Source organism: Myiozetetes cayanensis, unplaced genomic scaffold (genome assembly GCF_022539395.1).
Source record: "Myiozetetes cayanensis isolate MyiCay16 unplaced genomic scaffold, myiCay2020 scf6-25, whole genome shotgun sequence".
In the NCBI taxonomy this organism is placed as follows: domain Eukaryota; kingdom Metazoa; phylum Chordata; class Aves; order Passeriformes; family Tyrannidae; genus Myiozetetes; species Myiozetetes cayanensis.
The window spans coordinates 13,231,980-13,254,285 of record NW_026087853.1 but is presented as its reverse complement, the minus strand read 5'-3'; the positions used below and the strand labels follow the sequence as shown (position 1 = coordinate 13,254,285).

Below are 22,306 nucleotides of genomic sequence, written 5' to 3'. Positions count from 1 at the left end.
AGAAGATGCTTCTCATTTTCCATTAACTGTAGACTCCAATTTAACTTGCACTTCTCCAGCAGGGAACTCAGATATGCTCTTTCTTTGATGACAGTTTTGCTTCATTTGTTTTCAAGAAATTAATATATTTAAATTATAAAATATAAAATATTTTAAATATAAAATTTGAAGTAAAGTGAACACAAAATATATTTCAAACCAAAAGGATTTTATGTTGTGGATATGGCCTGTTCATGTTTGCATTGTTACTTACTGCTGAACCATATGCAGGAGAATGTCTTCTGGCAGATGTGCTTATCAAATGCAAACTTCAAAAGGAATACAGTGTAAATTATGAAGATACTTTGTGAAAGACATATTTACATGTAAATACACACACACACACACACCTGTAAGTACCCATGGTACTGGAAAAAGATGAACGAGTAATAATCTAATAATACATGCACAAGCCTGGCAGACAGGAAACTTGCATTGTCCTCTGAGGGTAATTCAAGTAGAAGAAGAAACACAGGCCCTAGGAGTTGTTTTTAATATGATAAATGATCGCACAAGATGTGGAATTGTTATTTATTCTAGTCATATGAGCAACGTGTGAGTGGTTCCACTAAAGATAATCATTTCATCATTATCTTTGCTAAATCAGAACCTGTGGCAATAATAATTAATGCTTAGTGATTTGAATTGAAAAAAAAAAGGAAGAAATGCTATCTCAAACTAACTGTGATATTTTGATAACAATAATAACATCAAAGCATTTTTAAGAGCTTTGAAGGATTGAAAATTTGCAGATTTTATATGCAATTGTTTTAAACCATTTTTTTACTAAAGGCTAATAAAATGAGGATTTTTTTTTCCATTCTGATATAAAGTAAAGTAAAATGATATATTCTCTTCTAATGGTAGATTCTCTGGAAGAGTTAATGTCTCTCAACCTTGGTGTTTACAGCCTAATCAATTTATTTCTTTGCCTTACTTTTAATATACTATTTTTTCCTTTCATTTACACCTGATAGTGATTCTCAGGTGTAAAATATTTTTACATCACTTAATATCAGACTGGAAAAAAATTCAAATAGCACTTGTTCCTCATGCACAGAGAGCACTTTCTGTGGAGAGTGCCAGTGCAATGGAAGGACACAACACTTTGCTTTCTGCAGCCTATAATAGGGAGCCTGTCCATCTTACCCAGGTAAACACAGGTCTTTTCTAACCTTTCCTATTATATTATCTCACTTTTTCACTCAGTAGGAAAAATCTGAGGTTGGCATTACAGAAGATGGCTGAGAGGTCAAGGACTTTTTTTATTCTTTCTGTTTGGGCTGAGGCTAAACATTCTCCACAGAAGGTGCTTCAGCTCAGGTCTATTGTGCAGGGGGGCACCAGGAGGAGATGCATGAGGAGTAAATACAAGTTGCTTCACCTTTATCATCTTCACAGCTTTTTAAAGACAAAAGTCAATCCCATTTTCCTCATGTCAAAAAAAAAGTGAATACACTATACTGAAAGGTCCACAATAGGTGGAGGAGCCCTCTTATTCTGTCCTGTAAGTTCCCATTCCCAGGCTCTTTCCCATTCCTCATCTGCCTCCAACCAGACACCCTACATTTGGTGGTCCCGCCTTTCCTCAGTCCACCAGCAACCTGGGCTCCCTGAAAGAAGGGTTCCTTAGCAGGGGTCACTCTTGTGAAACACATAACAGACACAACATGAAATGGAAAAACAAAGTATTGAATATCTTCCCAGTAAGCTTATGTTTATAGGCTGCATTGTGAATTGTGCATTGTGAATGAAGACACATCTTTTAGAAAAGCCATATTGATCATCTGGAATTTGTCTGTGTCGGGAACACAAGAGGAACAACTAGTGTGCTGGCACACCTTTGGAATTGCAGCATCACCCTACAATGTGCCACTCCACATATGCTGCCAACTGCGTGCAGAACCACCTCTTTGTATAGGCATTGAACTGGGCTCCTACATCTGCTTCATGTGATGGTCTGTAGCTCTGGCATTAGATGTGGTAATGAAAAATAGCCTCATTTTGCCTTCTTTATGCCCTCCAAATGGTCTCTTTTTCAGGTTGAAGATCTTTCACCTCAAACAGGAGCTGCTCCAGACCTTTGATTAACTTCACCACCTTTTTCTAAAGATTTTCTAGATTTTCTCATTTATCCTTCTGTTATTATAGGACCATGTGTGGATAGTCCACAGATTTAGACTGTGGCATGATTATTTGCTATTGATTTTTTTCTTTTTTCTATCCCAGTAATTTCTAATATTTAATTTGCCTCCTCCCCAATACTGAGCTGATCTGCTACTCACCATGACACCAAACCGTCACTTCTGTGTGACAGCAGTCTGCTCAAGTGCAGCATTTCACCAAACCTGCTGCTAAAACTTAACAAGAAAATTGAAGTTCCTACCAACAGAGTAATAACAAGCCAGAAAGCTACTGTTCTTCCTAGTTTCAAAATGAGAGAGAATTTGTCATGTCCATTCCTTTATTTTACCAGGAGATGGTGGCACAGGGCTCCTTTTCCTATAATCCCCAGAACTCAAGGCTCCATGCTTAACAGTTCTACCTGCAGAAAATGGTGTAAGAGAATGACACTAAAAGCTTGGCTTCTTGCAAAAATCTTACCACTTATAACTGGTATATGGAAATAATAACATTTTACTAGGAGAATTTGCCCTATGGACCTTTTTCCCTTGGCGTAAAAGAATCTTTCTATGTAAACAACATTTTGAGTGACAAGTTCACCAGAGAATAAAAGTTCTTATTTTGAAATTAGGTTGACTATCAGAGAAATCTCTTGGTATTACTAATTAAATTTAAATTGATACCTTAAATTCTTTATTTCTGTGATGTAAATGTGGTTAACTGAGCACTAAGAAAATGCCTTATATAGATATTTTGGAATTATACTTGAAGGTTTTGGCTTTCAAAGCCAGATAGAAAGTATTAGAGCTAAATTTTGAAAGGTGTTATAACTTTTTATTGTTTGATAGATTAATATTGTTGGCCTCAGTGAAGGAGCAGAAGGACGATCAACTAGCTGAATTAATATATTCAATAAAATTAAATTTATTATATGATTCCATTGCTCATATCCCTTTTCTTAAACAAATCTTTGACACTGTGAGATTTTAGAATGTATGATTTTGAGGATTCTGAGAGATCACTGAGATGGTTTAATGCAGCAATTCTCTTCCCTGTTTTAATGGAGGCAAAAGAAGAGATTGTGGTTGCTCTTAGCCTCTGCAGATCATAATCTGGCAGGTCAGCACAATTCCAGTTCCAACAATGACTTGCATTAGCATGCCTCCACAGGACACTTTGGGATCTAGGCTGTACCTACATGAGCTTTCTGTCATGATTGCTGCACCATCTTTCACAACCTGACAAGCTAGATGTGTACAGAAGTACTAGAGCATATTTGCTTCTATTTAATGCCTCTGTTTGGTCACTCTTGACATAACTGTGAATATGTCAGGGCTATGACACGCAGCACAATGACAGGCATGGGCACGAGGTAGTAAGCTCTGCCTGGGGCAACTGAGGCATAAAATGTCTTAGAATTTCACCCATAAGATTTACCCAGGGGACACAGCTTAGACTTGAAAGATAGAGGAACAGTATATAAGTTCTAATATCTGTCCCTTGAAGATGTGAGTTATGGTATGGTTTTTCTGGTGTCTAGAGAATCTGTATCTGTGACAACAGCAAACCTAACAGTATTCATATGCATTAGGACTTTTCATTACATCTTTCACCTCCTCTGTGCACAGACGTTTTCTCCTGCTCTGAGGTTCTTTCCTGGCTGCAACCAAAGTTCTTATGATGACTAGAACACTTAGGTTTGACTTGATGATCTTGGAGTTCTTTTCCAACCTGGTTCTATGATTGTGTCACTTTATTCTATGTTATTTTTTCCTTTCAAACATTTTTCTTGATCAGAGCATCTTCCATGTGGTTTGTTTTTCCTACATGAAACATGGTAAACAATATAGTAACTTTTCCTTAATAAGATAGTTGCCAAAGTTGGACAAAGTCTTCTTCAGACCTTCTGTACGAGCATCATATTGGTGTTAACAGTTTTCCAACCACAAAGGATATGTTCTTGTTTAGTTAAGTAATAAGTCATAAGAATTTTGTTTCCAGATGGTTTATGGAAAAGAAACTCAACGCAATACACATAAGAGAAACAAAGGCTCATTTGTATAAATAAGGTTAATTCACTTGTAATAAATTAATCTCCAGGGATATGATTGAACTGAAAAGGCACTTTCATCATAGAAATTCTTTTTTTCAAGAAGCCAGCAAAGTCATTTGCAGCAGCATCAATGTTGAGCTGACTTTGTGTAACCAGGGTATTCATCATAATCAAGGACACCTACATGAAATGGGTGAATTATAGTTTTCTTTAAAACTCTTAGTCTGAGGAAAGCACAATTACCAAATTATATAAAAATGTATTCAGTGTTATACCCGGGACTGGGAATTTAGTGAAAGATATTTCTAGATCAGTCTTTGCTGACTAACAGTTTAAAGGGCATGAATGATATTATATATATGCTCAGTTTAAATCTAATGAAAGCAGCCCTATGCTGCCTTCATGGAGTAAGGGCAGATGTGCAATATCCAACAAGGAATGTTGTATGGATGGGTAAGATACAGAGGGTGTGTTACAGGACTCAGAGATACATAGCCCACGGCAGTCCTCAATGCTCCTTTCCCTCTTGATAATTTGCACTTGTTCTAACTTCCACTGCAGTGCATATTTAGAGTTTTCAGTGAAATATCTGCATTTTAGAATGTTGGTGTTTTTCTTGTGCTTTTTCTTTGCTTGGAAATCCTAGTGCCTCTGTGCTATGGGGGTATGAATTGAATGATGGGTAGGGATTAACACTGCTATGAGGGGTTTTTTTGTACCACTAAAAGCTACCAAGACTCTTGTCAAAGATAAGCAGCCAGGTTGTGAGGCACTGAGACTGACTCGTATCAGCCTACAGGTACTCCCAGTTCCCAGAATACCCTTTCAAAAACAGCCCTGCCTAGGAATTATCACAATCATCTGATTTTTAAGAGCTTGGTGATTCTCTGCCTGAAATGAGTGTGAGTAAAGGGAAAAAGCCTACAACTTTTGTTGTACTGAATCTACTAACACAATCAGAGTAGAGTTGGCTTACATCTAGGTGAATTCCAATTTCGTTGAATTAGTAGCAGCGATCAAAGGCTGAGCAGATGACACAGCTGTGGCAAGAAGACCGCTATGCCCATTCATGGGAAAATTCTTCAGATACCAAGGCTGAGACTCAAATTGCACAGCCAGGAATAAGAAAGTCCAAAGTAGGGGTAGCAGCTGAAAAACAGGGCTTATGTGAGCAACTGGTTCTTCTGTAACTATCCAAATGCTTTGTGCCTTTAAGCATTAAGTCAACTCCTCTCCTTACTGATGAAAGGTAAAATGCATTGAACACATACTGGGTTAGTCCTGCAATCCTACTGCTTCATGTTTTGTAACAACATTCTACTTGGACTCTGTCACGAGGCAAAGCAAACAGAAAGTTACTGACAGAAGCTATGCTATCATCAAGCTGAGTCCCAGTGGACCATAAACAAGGTCAGATAGAACAAATTTACAGTCTCCCACATGGTTCATAGTCTGCCAGGAGAAGTCTGGCACTCAGGTCTGCTGGGGCACAGCTAGGCTGACTTTCAGGGACCCAGCCTAGTGGATCTATTTTCATTCACAGAGATTATCATCTGAGATATGCTCTATTCAGGTAAGTCTTTTTCCTCAGAGCTTCATATAAGCATGTCAGGTCAGAGCTAACAGACCCACAGCAGGTCATTTATCTTGGACGTTCATGGTGGGGGTCACGTACTTCACTGTAAGCTTTATTATCCCCTTCTGCTGACTGTCACTGCAGAAGGTCAACTGGATTACACTTTTAGGTTATAAAAATGGTCTAGTTCTCTTTCAGGGCCTTAGTTTGGATCCAGCTGTCCCATAAGCTGAAAAAATGCATGAGTGGCAATTGTAGAGGAATATTAAAGAGTATTAATAAAATCACCTACAGATGAATGAGAGACTCCATACAATACATGTATTTGCCACAGATAGAATGAATACACAGTTTACAAATGAAAATTCTAGTCATTTATGTCTACCAGAATCCTTCTTTTCTTTCTCTACCATTAAGAATTCTAGTATTATGAAGAGGAACTTTCCCTATAACATAAAGACAAACAGCAGCTACAAGGACAATTAATACAAGGCATACTAAGACAGATTTCTTGGAATTAGGACAAAATGCCCTGTATCCCTACAAAAACTTTGCAGAATTGTCCAGTTCCTAAAGAATATCATTAGAACAATGCTGAGAGTAACATCAGCCAGGCATGTTCAGTGTCCAGACTCTATAGATCCCTATAGTGTGAACTATAGACATTTTTCTGGTTTCAGTGTATGTATAGCACAAGACTAATTAGTTTTTCCCTTCCAGAGAGATGTGGGGTGATCCCTCTTCCCACCACAGGTCCCTGCCACAACTCAGGCCAACCTGCTGGTCTGGAGCATGAAGCTGTCAACTGGAGGACAACTGTGGTAATGCCTCAGATCATGGTAGATAACTCCCAAACCAGCATTCAAAGGTATCTCATCTGATACGTTTTCCAGGACCAGTCACTCTCCACAGTCCAGTGTGAAAACTCCCAATGCAGCTCTTGTCCTGCCATTCCTTGCCTCTGCTCTCAAAAGTAAAGCCTGGGAGGTAGATAGGGCAGGAAGTTGTTCCATGTGTTATTTCCCACAGCCTTTGCTCTGTCCTAGCAACCATGGGATTTTTCTTAACTTCTTTCCTTTTAGTAGCAGGCCAAGAACCTGTTTTTCTGCCACTGCACCCTGATAAAAATCTCACCATTCTACCTTCTAGTCAGTTCTGGTGCACAGATTTATCAGAATGGGATCTCATGGGAACTGCTCCCAGCTTTTGGCCATCACAGAGCATGCTGCCTCACACCACAGCAAGTTATCATTGATCTCAACTCTCTAAAAGCCACTGCTTTGCACAGAGGTGTGCTCTCTCCCAGTCCGCTGCCTGATGGCATCTCATCCCAGAAGAAGCAATAGCTCAGGGCTTCCACAGAGTTCTTGCTACGTGGTGCAAATGGGCTCATACACAGTAGCAATCCCCAAGTCTCCCTTAGTCAGAAACACCAAACCCATGCTCCAAGCACTGATGGGCCTCAGTAAAGCACCTTTATGTAGGGTGACCAAATTTGGGAGAACATGTCAGAAGGCCAGAGAGATGTTGAGAGGGAGGAACAGACCCACAACAGCAAGGAAGTGTTTATGTATTTCTTGAAAACAGGTTTTACCCAAATAGGTACATAAAGAGAGAATGTAAAGAATTGCAATTTCCATATGAGAAAAGTTGTACTCATTTAACAGACTTTAAAACATATTTTACAGACATCCTGATATGTTTAAGAATGACTGAAGGTTTTTGTTGATTTCAAAAGATATCTAGAATAATAGCAAGAGACTGGAGTAATTTCTTAAGTGATGGCTTTAGATTGCAATGCTTATTTTGTCAGCCATAGCAATAATCATGCTTGACATTTGTCACAGGACAATTCTCTGATAGTTTATGTTATGCCTAATGTCACTGTCTCAAAGTTTTTTGCTGACCTCGTGAACTGCAAAGAGACACATTGAGAGCTGCAGCAGAATAAGTTTATTGTTTCACAGATTTTTCTCCTTTTTTGGTCAATGATTCTTTAAGAGGTCCTAGGCAAAGAGTTGGAACATGTGAGAAAGAATAGGTTGGTTGAGGATAAACAGCCTAAGCAGCAAAGAGCAATGTAAAGATGAAAGGACTGTGTAGGGGCCAGCTCAGGTGAATACTGGTCATCATCAAGTTCTGGAAAAGACATAGTAGAATTACAAGACTTACTACCTGTAGGGATAAAGGGTTTAGTGAGTAACAAAACTCCTTAGCAGAGAGAATTCACTTTGAAAAATAACAACATACTTTAAAAAAAGTTATCTTTCAAGGAAAATTTGGAAGACAGAACAATAACTTCAATTGTGTTTTTAACCTGGCTGCATGTCAAGTGCCCACCAAGGCCACTCTACCATTTCCTTCCTCAAGTGGACAGAGGAGAGAAAATATAATGAAAGTTTCATGAGTTGAGATAAGGACAGGGAGAGATTACTATCAAAGGCAAAAGAGACTTGACTTGGGGAAATTACATTAATTTATTAACAATCAAAACCAGAGCAGGATAATGAGAAGTAAAACAAATCTTAAAAACACCTTCCCCCTACCCATCCCTCCTTCCCAGGCTCTACTTTCTCCCCCCCAACTGTGCAGGGAGATGGGGAATGGGATTTATGGTCAGTTCACCACATTTTGTTTCTCCTGCTGCTCCCTCCCAGGGAGAGGAGTCCTACTCCTTTTCCAGTATAGGGTCCCTCCCACAGGTAATAGTCCTCCACAAACTTCTCCAGTGTGAGTGCTTCCCATGGACTACAGTTCTTCATGAACTGCTATAGGATGGGTCCCTTCCAAGGGGTGCAGTCCTTCAGGAACAGGCTGCTCCATCCCAGGTTACCCACAGGATCACAAGTCCTGCCAGCAAACTTGCTCCAGCATGGTTTCCTCTCTCCAGGGGTCCTCAGCTCCTACCAGGAGCCTGCTCCAGTGTGGGCTTCCCATGGGGTCACAGCCTCCTTTGGACACCCATCTCCTACACAGGCTGCAGGTGGATTGCTGCATCCCTCCAGGGCTTGCAGGGGCACAGCTGCCTCACCAGGGTTTCATCATGGGCTGCAGGGGAATTTGTGCTCTGGCACCTGGATCACCTTCTCCCTCTCATTCTGCACTGACCTGGGTGTCTGCTGGGCTGTTTCTTTCACTTGTTCTCACTCTGCTCTTCTCTGGCTACAATTACTTTTGCAAAATAACTTTTATTTTCCCCTTCTTAAATATATTATCACACAAGCATTACTATCATCTCTGATGGGCTCAGCATTGGCCAGTGCCAGCTCTGTCCTGGAGCCAGCTGCCATTGGTTCTGTTGGACATGAAGGAAGCTTCTACCAGCTTCTCAAAGAAGCGCCTGTAGCCCCACCCCCATTACCAAAACCTTGCCATTCAAACCCAATACAATTACTCAATTAGGGAAAGTGTTACATTTAAAAAGCCTTACTTGATGTGGTTTTCTTACAACTGTTTTGCTTATTAATTTGACAAGTAAATTCCTCATTTATTTCTGAATATCCCTCAGTCAGAGAGTAGTTAGTAGCACTCACTAGCCCACGTGTACAAACACTGTGCCCATTATAATGTGTGGCCAATAACAATATGCCAAAAAACTCAGCAATTACTTTTTAGTAGGATCAACAATTTTCCCCATGAAAAGTGTAGTGCCAGTTTGCTTGCCAGAGATCAAAATAATGAAGGGCCTGTTGAATTTGATGGTATCTGAAAGAAACAGAACTCTGTTCATGGTTATGGCAGTGGCTCCTGCAGCTTCAGTTCCAGCCTCATCAACTTCCAGCAGGGCCTTGTGAATTGCCTGCAAGGGAAAGAAGAAAACGCTGTGGTTTATATATGGGACAGGAGGAAGGAGGTAAAATAAATTCTCTTCTTATGGAATATTTAGGAGAAGAAAGGAGTGATAAATCCAGTGCATGAAACTTTCTTTTATGGTAAATCTCCAGTGGTCTGAAACAGGAGTGTTTTCTATGTCAGGACTGAATAAGGAGGGCCAAAATTAAACATGGACAAACTGTAAGTTTATTTTCACTAGTGCTGAGTAGAGTGAGATAGTAACAGCCCATGTACAAGCTAGTTTACTTTCTTAGATGGTTTGGACTTCCAATAGCAACACTCTCTTATTCCAAGGATAATGAAAGATTGCTATTTAAATGCTAATACAGGGGTAGTATTTGGCATCATCACACTAAATCATAGCTTAAACTGATATATGAAATTCTGCTTCTGCAAACTGGAAGTCTCCTGGAAACTTTGAGAATATTAAAAAGTTAGGTACTCATCAACACAAAGATCATAATGTGCTCCTCATTTACAGCTTACTTGACACAATATCATATAAAATATTATATTTGAGTGCAAAGAAATAATTTAAAATGTTGTTCAACTTTTCCATGTACTTAATATCCAGCCTTTTAATAGCAATATTAAAGTAATACATAAGTGATCCGGCAGATTCTTTCTGTAGAAAAGCACAATTACTGAGCAAGTTCATACGTGTCATTGTGAGTTTTATTTATAACTTCAATAATAAAAGGAGGGGAAGAAAGTCTTTAAAAACCCCAGACACAATTGATCAAAACAACCAACCACCACCCCATCACCAGCACTTACTTCTGAAACCTGGAGATTATGGCTGCCACTAATTCCAGACAGATCAGCATTACCTGAGAACACTTCAGTAATGCCCATTTTCTCAAACAGGTTTTTAACATCGTAAGACCCACTAATAGAAAACTTCGGTAAATGCAGATTTAATCTCCTGTTGATCAAAGAAAACAAAAGAGCAGTGAGACATTCCAGGCCTGTTTCAGCCAGCAGGATGGATACTATGCTATTCAATGACACTTGAAAGAATTCTTTTGATTGCAGACTTGTTTGATGGTAGCATTTGTATTCCTTGAGCAATCTTGGCATCCAGAGAGATGCTCCATCTTCTTGTTCCTACATTCTCCTTTTGATTTTTGGAAAAGAAACAAATTTCTTCATTGCCACTCATTCATTCCAGTGCCACGTACACAGCTAGCAGAGTTTTTGGCTAGAGAGTTACAGAGAATAAGCAGACCAACTGTGGAAAGCCTAAAATAAGGGAAAACAAGGATAAAATCTGTCATGATAAAATTCATGGTGAAGCAAATGAATTGTGTTGGCACCACAACAAAAGAAAGAGGAGGTATGGTAGTCAAAAGGCAGCCAAGCAAGTCTTGAGGGAGTTGTTACAATGCTGTGACCCTTTCTATCAGGTCAGAGAGCCTGCAGTTTCTTAGCAGTTATGCTCTGCTCTGACTCATTTGGGGAATTGCTTCATTTATGAAATCAGGACATTATATCCAGTAGGAGGTGATCTGAATTTAGCATTTCCTTTTAAAAACAGTGAATTGTCCTCAAATACAGTAATCCATCTATCTAGAGTTACCTGGTCGTAAGTTTGTCATCCCATTTACAAAGAGTTTCCTTGGAGAGAGCATCTTCCACTTGCTTCATCTTTCCATCATCAGGCAGAATGAGCAATGCTCGGGCAGTGCCCTGGTAAGGCAGCTCTATCACCTTGCAGGAGAGATCCTGGTCATAGTAAGCATTAAAGATACTGTCGCGCTGCATCATGTTGACTCTAACAGATGCATTTGTGTTCACAAAAAAATCATCCTCATAGGTACACGAAGGATCAAAAGACTTTTCCCAGGCAGCTAATGGGGGAAAAGAGAAGATATTGGACTCAGATGTGATGATCATAAGAAATGGCTCATCTAAATTAGACCAACTCAAATGGAGGACAACGGATGGCTATTTATGGGAGAATATGGTCACTGAATAATTTCAACCTCCTGCATAACATACAATAAGGCAATTCTAGCTGTGCAGTAAGCTCAGCATAGTAAGTGTGAGTAAATCCTATCTTGCTGAAAAACAACAAATGGCTGATGAGGACCAATTGAGACTTCTTCTACTGTAGCCATATGTAATGCCTTTCATGCCATTTAAATACAATCACTTAAACATTCAGCCACAGGAACTTCTTCTCATGCCTTTCCTTTTAGGTTATACCCCTACCCAAGTTGATGGCACTCAGCCTGGTGAGGAATTCATCAGCAGATTAAAGGGTCTTTACATTTGAGCAAGAATCCAGAGACACAGGCCCTCAAAATGCTCTGTCCCAATTTTTCATGCATGGATCTACCATAAAACTGGGGACCTTGTGCAAGAATATCAGTCCACCAAATTTGACTGGCACATACAGTAAGCATAGAGATCTTGGAAACATCTTTAGACGTTATGCTCTCAGACCAGTGAGACTATGTGCAGTGGATCCCTGTCTATGAGAGGTCCACTAAAGTGGGACTTCTCTGTCTATAGCTTTCACGCACACTGGGTCATAATTAAGCAATCAGTATTTCTCAACAATCAGATACCCTGCTCTTGGCCAGATCTAATCTCTACTTTGAAGGTTTTGCACAGTTCAGCTCTTTCCTAAATAGTCACTCTGGTAACAAATGATCAAGGGTTCCCTAAAATTTTTATTTTATATCAAAACTATGTACTGGAATATTATGTTAAATATCTTACCTTTAAAATAAATGTAGTTAACTAGAACTAGTACAGTACTTGGATCAAGATAACCAACTAATTCAGGGATTTTCCCCTTAGTTTTCTCCTCTACGTATTTATTGATTTGCTTCTTAGCTTCTTCTGGTTTATGGAAATCACTAGGAAAAAAATCTGCATCATAAAATTGTTTGGTATTTTGTAAAAATGACTCCTGTGGTTCATATCCAGTAGCTGTAAAAATGGCATTCCCTATATTTACTGTGATATTAGCATCAGCACAGTTCATTACTGATAAAACTTTGTGAAAACTGTCATGTATATCACCTACACGAGCCTCAGTCAGATTGTCAAAGCCCAGTCCTCCAAAAATCTGAGACAGGGTGGTTGACTTAGCACCAACAGCCAGCATGGCAAATGCAGTGGAGATGCTCATGGGAGAAAAGAAAACATTTTCATCAGCTTCTTTTGATATAGCTTGCTTGTAAAATCTAAATACAAAATCTGCATAGTTAGAGCCTTGCTTGTCACACTTATGTGTCAATAAATTTTCTGTTCCATCTTGCAGATTAGTATTGTTGACTTCATGGCAAACATCTTCATGGTGACAATGGGTTACAGCACAAAGAGCAGCAAGGAGTAAACACAGGCACAGGAGACACTTCATCTTCTTTTCAAATTATTCTGTCACAAAATAAACAGTCATTAAATGAGCAGATGGTAATGATGTGCTTGGTAATAAGGAATAATAAATAGTTTGTTATCATAAATATTACATAGTGCAACTGTAAATATCTCATATACACATGATATTTAAAGTTCTCATGGGTACAATGTCAAGTTTAATTAATAAATTCAACCAAGTTATAGATTGAAATGTTAGCATAATAAAACCATCATATTTTATTGTAACTGGCCTGAAAAGGCAAGACTTTTCTTCACTGCGATACATTGGCTATGAAAACATAGAGCTAAAGTCCACAATAATCTCAATTAACAGTGATATTTTTTTACTATGATCATTGTCTCCCATAGGGTACATCTAAACAAATAAGTTACCATGAGGGAAGACAGAGTGTGAGTTTCAAAGACTTCAAATATTCCGCAGCACCTGCCCCAAAACAATGTGATAAATGTGAGGAAATGTGAGGCATCTCACTACTCACTGGAAGCAGGGCAAATTCCCTCACTTCCACCAGGGCAGCAGCACAGGGACAGACAGCTATCACAGACTATCTGGTGCTTATTAAATTTACACCTCTGTTTACCTCATGGCCCTGTTTACTAACTCACATGGCCAGTCATTGACCACAGCTGGTGGGGGAAGAAAGGCATGAACTTCAAGGCAAAACTCAAGGCAAAAGCCTGGAGCATCCTATGACATGACAGCAGTGCACACAGAAGTGGGCACAAAGACATGTGGGAAGCAGCAGGTTTGCATCAGATAATGAGGTGCATGTTTGGAGTGAAGGAACCTTTTCTGGGGAGGCTACAACAAGTATTTGTAATTTGTTAAATGGTGTTTTGCCCCTCACCAATGGGTTAACTTGCACGGGATGTGGGAAAGACCTGGGTCCAAGAGGAAGAGGACCACTGATCCTATTTGGAAGTCAAAGGACATAGATTAATTTCTTTGGAGATGGTAAGTTTCTTTGTTATGCTTGTTCTCCTGATGCTGATGTGATATCCTACATGTGAGCCCCTGCTCTCCGCAGGAGCTGGAACAAGTCTCTGGTTTACTGAATTCAGTTCCCTGCTGTTCTGGAGGCATCTCATATAAACCCTTTTCAGAACTGTAACAAGCTATGAAGGAAAAAAAGCTTTTTACTCTTGTAGCTTCTGCATGAAAATATTTCTAGAACTTTTCTACTGTTATGGCTCCTCTTTTTGTTTCCAGCCAACACAGCCTATTTGTAGCCTTTTCTTCCAAGAACATATTTTCCAATGTCTTGCCAAGGTAAAGTTGTCTTGGTCCTACATTCATTCCCAGATGTGAAAGATGATTATATATACTATCTAAACATTTAGATAGAGTTTCTGAGGGCAGCACAAGTTCAAGGATTTTGTTTTATTTTTTTAACTGATGATCTTTCTTGTTTTTATAGCAAACATATATGCTAGCTGTGTGTTCTCATATTTGCTTAGATATGAGTATGCTGAGTGAGCGTAAGAGAAGACAGAGAGGAACAATGACAGTCCACTGCAGTAGCAAGTGGTGACACTAAATTTGAATTTTCTTAAACCAAAAGATGGAGTATGGCTCTAGATGGGAATATGATTCAAATATTTGCATCTCTTTTAGAACTCTCCCTGTTCTTCACAGCCAAATAAAACCCCCAAACCCAAACAACCCTTATGTACTGTGGAAAAATTAAGTAATAATGTAGTACACAGGGTGTTTCAAAACTACTTGATGTTTAACATGTTGTAGGATGGTTTTCTCTACATATTTGAGATGTTGCACACTCAAGTGAGAAAGAAGATAATTTGTATCTGTCCATGTTTACTTCCTGTTCCAAACAGAGCTTAGCCTGAATTTCAAAGAATTTCTGAAGCAAAGAGTATGGTTTGGGGTTTTTTTCTGCAGCAAGCTTGTATTAGGCATGGCTCTATTTTTAGCTTCTACTACACCAGACCAGGTAAAAAACTTTTCTTAGTATCAGAGCTCTCTACAGAAATCTGAAAGAAGTATTTCTACCAGAAGCTGGAAAACACTGAATATTGTCATTGAGTTTTCCTATCATACTTTTCATTTAGAGATGAAATCACATTAATTTCAATATTTTGAGATTAGAAAATTTCACACACAAATATTTTTGTTAACTGAATCTGAAGAAAATAGAAAGGCTTTACTAAATCTAGCTGTACTTTTAATGCAAATTGGAAATTCAGAAAATAATTCTCTTCCAGACCACATGTTAGTTTGTCTATGGGAACAAAAGGAGCAATTAAGTTTAAACTGTGGCCTTCCCTCCCCACCACCCCCCATTACACTCACCCCAGTCCTAATTAGAAAGCCTTGCCTTAGCAATTCAATGGTTGTTTTATAAATTAAGTCACCAAAAGAGTTTATAAATTGGACCTGGTTGTTCAGTCAATAGTGGGATTATAGTAATTTTGAGTCACTGTGAAGGCTGTTCCAACCTAAAAGGTGATTACATCAGTATTCTGTTTTGACAACTATTTAATAAGTCCCCATGACTTCAAAGGTTATTTTAGTTTGATTTCAGGCTAAGCATATTCCCCCAGAACAGCAGGTCCCACTGGTCCCTTGCACATCTGCTTGATTAATCTCCCATTGCAACATCCGCACAGAACCAAATCATAAGCAGACAAATGAAATCAACCTAATATTAAAATTCCACCAACCACAGAAATCATCGTTTGCAAGTCTCCAAGAAAAGTGCGTGTGTAGTACTTACAAAATCAGAAGCCCTGTTGCATTCAGCTGACCATGTTGTTCCCTGCACTGTTACTTATACTGCTACATCATCTTCTGCTTAATTAGTGCCGTTAAACATTAAACAGACTTGATAAAAATTAGAGCCAACCAAAAAAAAGGAGGAAACAAAGCAAATATTGACGAAACAGGCTTGTGAGGATCATCTCTATTATTCAGCCAAAGAAGCTGACTATCTTCAGCCATTTGAAGAGTAGCTGTGACATCCTCTCTGTTGCCTCTGACCACGCAGAGGAGCTGAGCGCAAACATTGTGTAATTAGGACCCTACTGGAAACCAGGAGGTTATGCCTGGAACCACTGGAAACAGATGCCAACTCTTGGTGCCAGAAGTCAGACTGTCTGTGCTGTGATAAAGTACACATGGAGCTGACAGCCACGTATCACATCAACTCGGTGCTCTTCCAAAGTCCATCCAGAGCCAAATCTTATACCTGGTCCTCAGCCTGTATATGGATGACAAACCAATTGTCTGTACCTTCTCTCTCTGACTGTAGCTGCATGTCACTGAGTGGATATGTGATAGACATGTTTCCCTGATGGATTTCCTACTCTGGCTGATGTGGTCCCTTCATCTATCTCAGTATTGCATGGATCTCAGTTAATGCCTCGGGCAGGTGGTGGGAATACAAGTAGCAAGCTGTTTACTCCCACACGTGCTCATACTGCATGTGCGCACTCACTTCTCATTCTCTTTGCCCTCTCACACACTTTTAAATTGTTCAAATGAAAACAAGTACTGCTTGTTTCTATTAACTTTTTCTAATAGGAATTCAGTGCTGATGAATCAAGCTGACTGATATTTTCCGATTAACAACAAAGACCATGATTGAGTGGTGACATGAAATATGTTTCCCCATTTGTGACGACTCTTTCCTTTGTACTTGTTTACTCACATGTGTAATTTTGTCATTACAAACATAGATAAACATGGAGACAGAACATAGATAAACTTTGTCTGGACACTCCCCTTCTTTGTTTTCCTCTTTATTTCATCACTCCAAACCCCCCACCCCCCAACTCCCCTCCCCTTTCCTTTTTACTTGTTCCTTCTAATTCTGTCTATAAAGGTCACAAACACAGAGATTATGTTACTCATCAAAGCCTTCGTGACTGACAGGTCATGGTGGTCAAGGATGAACTGTGTTACAAAATGGTTATAAGCCTCTTGTTTTCTCTTTCATTTGTGATGCCGTATAATTACTGTTTTGTTTTTAATAATGCTAAGCTAAAATTTAACAAGGCATTTCCCTAGCATTTCATTATAGCAGCAGCAATAAGGTACTCCAGCAGCTTGAAACTAAAATGATGAGGACATGCATGAATGCCAAGTGTACCACGCACTGCCACGAGCCATTACAATCCCACCTGTCTACTGGCCACAACTTCAACTCTGAAACTAAGTCATGAAACCACGTTAACCAGCTTCACGCTGATCATTTATATGCTGAACTAGATCTTTCACTCTATTATTTATTTTAATAGGAATAAAAGTACAGAATACTGAAATAACCTAACAAATGGGGTTTATTCCTTCTGATAATTAAAACCACGACAAAGTCTACATTACCCAAGTCCATGTAACTGCTGCGCAGTTCATGTAGGTCAGTTTTGTTACCACACACCAACTCATATTTTGACATCTTTAGAAGAAATAGAACCATATAATAGTTCATGCATTTGCTAACATCTTACAAACATCTTCCTATAGGTTTTGTTTTGTTTTGAACAGACCATTCTGAAACAGGTTTAAAGAGTTCTTAATTAACCAATAACTGCTATATTCAATGGCAACAGAACGACTGAATTTGTCCAGTATTCAAAGGAAATTAGAGATTTTGTGTCGATTTAGCAGCAGTAATAGCTGTTCTGGGATTACAGCTCACAGACACTCAGGTTACTTCAAATATAAAAAATTCTTTATCCCTATATACCTATTATATCATAAATTAGACAAAGATTTGTAAGTGTAAGGTATATAGACCACAAGAATATTAACCTAGCAGCAATATGCAGGAAATGGAGTATGGAATTAGGAAGAAATGGCAATGACAGATATTGAACTCATCACCATTTTTAAGTTTCAATGCCAGTTGCAAATTATACACTAAATGTAGCAGGTGTGTTACATGTATGGTGCACCGATAACAACTGAATCTCCTATTGCTGCTTCAGTGTGTGCAGGTTGACAGGTATGACACAAGACCTATAGAAGACTTGAGACCTCCTGTAAAAGGGGCAGGAGAGTAGACAGGTTGCTTTAACATAAATACCCTTTATTTAGGCCCCAGAACCTTTCAAAAGAAGGCCTGTTTTTCATTATTTCTACATGGACATGTCTACCACAGACTTTCTTTTCAGACTTGAATGTTTCTGCAATGTTAATATTAGTAATGAAAGACCTTACTGAGATTTTAATATCTGGATGATTTCCAATTGGGGTACTGTGAAAGAATAGTATGCATTCTGTTTTATTTTCCTTCCAACCCCCAAAATAGATGAAAAAATACTCTTATTGACTCCAATAATGATCTCCAATAATATTTTCCATTGCTGAAGTACTTTCCAGGATATTGGAATGATTTCAGGTTGGGATGGACCACCTGATGAGAGAACCACTGGAAAACTAAGGATGGATGGCTATCTCTGTTGAGCAGCTCTGTTTTGACCTTGGGAACATCATTAACAGTGATAGGCTTCAGTTTGCTCATCTGTAAAATAAAAGTGACACATCAAACTTTGTCATTGAGTTTAGACGGCACGAAAATAAAAAGTTGCTTTCCATGGCCTTGAGCATTGCTTTAGTTCTTATTGAGGCTAACGAAGACAGGATAACTTTTTATCAGTTTGATTCTATGGCACCTCCCTTGGTAACAGTGATACACAGTTTTAAAATCTGTGGGCTGCAGGATGCAGCTTTATACAGCTTCAAAGTGAAAATGGAAATGTTCCTTAATTGCAAGCTTCCATAAACAGTCCTCTGCACTTTACAGAAAGTGTCTTCTTTTTTGATATGCTCAGCAATTGTATTCAAGGAGTGGTAGTTACCTAGGTACACTACAACATGGGGAAAGGTGATTAAGCACACATAAATTGCAAGTATTAATAATCTGTATACACCATACAACACTGTACAATCCAATCCTTTTACCAGAAATTTTTCTTTCATGACTAGAAGATGCAAATATCTGTTACCAGTAACTACAACACAAGAACTTTGTACAGGAAAATAGAGAAGGATAATACCATTGTGCTAACTGAATTTTTTTTTTCACATTTTGATTTGACCCAAGCATATGCCAGCAGGGGTTGCTTCACCTGAACCCCTTCATCTACTGTCCATCCAGTATTGTACTTTTAAAATCATATTATTTGCCTATGGTAAGGCAGCTGAATCCTGCTCTGACTGTATAAGCTAAGAAAGGAAGGATGATCAGCCTTAGTGGGTAGGTATAAGCAGCCAGGAAGCTAAGTTTCTACAGAGTGAACCTGTGACTGAGCTGGGAAGGGAAGTAGAAACTCCCAAGTCCCAACCCAATGCTGTGTAACTACTGGCCTGTCCTTTCCTAATAATGTTCTTGCGTTAAAGAAATAAAGAAATTAATCAATTAATTATGGGTTCCAACAGCAATATAGTACTTAAAATTTTAATAAATATGTGTCTATACAACATGAAAATGTAGTTAACAAGAACCATCCCAATGAGTAATTCAAGACTTAAGCAACTAACATTATTCTGAAAGCCTTCATTAAAAAGTTCTTCTTCACCTTCCCATTTGATCCACTGACCCTGCTATCTGGGACCATCTCATTTGAATTGCTTTCTTTACCTCCTTTGTACTCCTGACTGATACTGAATCAAGTGTCTACCTTTAATTGTGCAGGTGATCAAATAAGGTTGATCAAAGTGGATTGAAGTAAACAATAATGACATTATTCTGTGACTCAGAAGCCCAGCTGCCCAAGCACACCATATGGATTTTGGCTAATGCTCAAAGAAAGGACCCAGAAAGTGGTCAATTTACCTTATTACACCTTGTCAGCCTCCCTAATCACACAGAAGAGCTCTGTTGAAAATGAGGGTACAAACAGAGGAATCCACCAGGGGACAAGTGCAGAAGGAAGGCAGGTTTCAATGTTATTTTGAATGGATATAGAGTAGATCAAATTTTGCTGTGGTCCCTGGTTTTAATCACACTGGGAGAAGGTTTAGCTCAACATCATATAACTTTTAAAAATCCTACTCTAAATCAATATTCAGATAAGTTCAACAAAACCATTTTTCTCCATAATCAACCATTACACAGGCATCTCAAATCTGTTGGTTTTAACAGAAAATTTTTGGAATTGTAACTGTTTCAGTACAGATGAAGACTTCCCTACCCCAAACTTGTCGATACCCTGTCTAATGTTGGCTCCCACGTACTGTTATCTCCTCTGACATCCTTTTCCTGCCTTTCTTCACGTTACCCACAGTCACTTGCAGACCACCCTCATCTTGTCACACCATTCCTCTACTCTTGCTTCCTCCATCAGCTTTGAGGGCAATAGCAAATAGAGCCTGCTGAAGAATCATAAAGGAAGGCATTCCCAAAGGAGTCACAGTAAGCCCCTTCACCAAAAGTTAACCTTTGGGGACCAGGGAAAGCCCAGATGATTTTCACTAAATACCCAGGTGTCTTCTTCCATAGAGCAGCAGAGCACTAAGGCACTCCTAAGGCTGGGGTCAGCAAGAATGGGGTTCAGCTGTAGAGAGCAAAAATCAGGTCACAAGAACTTCTAGGTGAGAATGTCCTGCTCTCAGGTTCATTGATCAGCCAGTGAGAGTATTTTTTTTCCCTCATGATGCAATGTTTTTAAATTAATGCCTTTAGTAGAACTTAGGTGGGTGGGGATTATGAAAACCAGTTTGAACTGGTCTCTGGCCTTTGTGAATGCTCCAGCTCTCATACTAATGATGATTGAAATAATCTCTTAACAAACACGTTTGTTTTTCTAATTCGCCTCCACACACATAATTACTATAGCTCCAAACCCAACACCCCAATATTACAGCACAGATGACACTTCACATCCCCTGATCTTTGGAGATCTCTGAAATATTTGGGATCCTTCCTGAAGTAATTTCTGAAACACAGGTCTCCTCACCAGAAACAGAATCCTGCAAGCCAGGACTATGTCTAAGAGGATTCACTGTCTATAAAGCAGGAAATTTTTAACAGCATGTTCTAAATGTATTTTCCTTCATAGCTTAATGTAAAAGCAATTATTTTTACTACTGGTCCATAGGCATTCAGTGCTAAGAATGTCTTAATCAAAGCTAAGAAATCCCTAAATCCTTTGAGCTAGAGATCCCTACTTACCTTTGATGATAGTAGGCTTGTAACTGAGCTAGAACTTCATCAATTACTTACGAAAGTACTTCACAAATTCTCAAGATTTTTCTCCATCTGAAAACTTTCCCAGATTGCACAAATACCCAGACTCTACCTGTAGCCCTTAATGTCGCTTTTAAAATCTTTTCTCAGAAAAACTTCTTGGAAGTTATCTGAGAGAGCAATTTCCATGTAAGAAAAGAGAGTCAGAGAAATCAGAACATTTTCATGAATGTGTTTGCTTTGTTAACATTTTGAAAGAGAAATAATGAAAATGTTCCATTCTAATTTTAATTTTATAAGATGCTATCAAGCGATCGATTTTCTTATCATTTAACAATAAAATGGAAAAAAAAGTCAAAAACATTTTCAGGATATCCTAAAGTCATTTTATTGGATGTGAAAATAATACGTATAAAGAACTCTGGACATTATTTAGAATCTACTGTAGAAAAGTCTGACTTGAGAGAAAATAATTATTTACAGAAGGGTTTTAATCAAGCATTCAGTTCTTCAAATCAGGATGGATAAGATTTCTGCACCAGTTGTAGAGGACCTGAACAATAAGGAAGTAATTATTTTGCCACTCACAGTTTTATTCTCATTTGCCTTTTTTGTGGAATAAAAATTGATTTATCATATACTCTAAGGTCATATATGTAGAGGAAAAACAGTTTAGAACTGATATACTGAGAGCTAATTCACATTAAAAAACCAAATTTTATTCAAAGAAGTTTGGTATTAATCTGATGGGAAAAACAGACTAGTAATGAGATATTCCCATTTTAAAAATATACAGGTGTTTGATAGAGAAGTAAAAGAAGAAAACAAAGAAACATCAAATAAGAGATATGATAGATCTTGTTAGAGTCTTTGTGAAGGTACACTGGTAAATAGTAAGGCATTCATGCACTTGTAAAAAGTATAATCAAGGGTTGTTAAAAGACCAAAATTGCAAATAAGCAGGCAAATGTAAATTCACCTACTCCACAATCATTCAAAGAAGTGATAAAAAGACCCTTGTAATCTCTAAAAAAAACCCACACTTATTTTTTTATAATGAATGCTCCTGAACTACTGAGTCAGATAAATTGACTTAGATTTTCAGTTATTTCCTACTGAACCATTGAGCTGATAGAA

General features: G+C 38.5%; 1 protein-coding gene across 1 annotated transcript; it reads right to left on the bottom strand.

Moving 5' to 3' along the window:
• Positions 1 to 8,250: 8,250 nt before the first annotated feature.
• On the bottom strand, positions 8,251 to 15,915 carry LOC126650391 (serine protease inhibitor 2.1-like). Its single transcript, XM_050335143.1, has 5 exons — positions 15,755 to 15,915; positions 12,354 to 13,016; positions 11,206 to 11,476; positions 10,404 to 10,551; positions 8,251 to 9,591 (listed from the first exon to the last, which is right to left on the bottom strand). Exons 2-5 carry the CDS (start codon positions 12,997 to 12,999, stop codon positions 9,397 to 9,399), a joined length of 1,260 nt encoding a protein of 419 aa, XP_050191100.1. The 5' UTR covers positions 13,000 to 13,016; positions 15,755 to 15,915; the 3' UTR covers positions 8,251 to 9,396.
• Between the last annotated feature and the right edge of the window lie 6,391 nt (positions 15,916 to 22,306).

Bases quoted from the DNA above. Each gene is read 5' to 3' on its own strand.
- LOC126650391 (XM_050335143.1), bottom strand. From the start codon at position 12,999: ATGAAGTGTCTCCTGTGCCTGTGTTTACTCCTTGCTGCTCTTTGTGCT. The intron at 11,477-12,353 runs GTAAGATATTTA...TTCCCCCATTAG, and splicing joins TAACTACATTTATTTTAAAG to CTGCCTGGGAAAAGTCTTTT. The intron at 10,552-11,205 runs GTAACTCTAGAT...TTTGATCAACAG, and splicing joins GATGACAAACTTACGACCAG to GAGATTAAATCTGCATTTAC.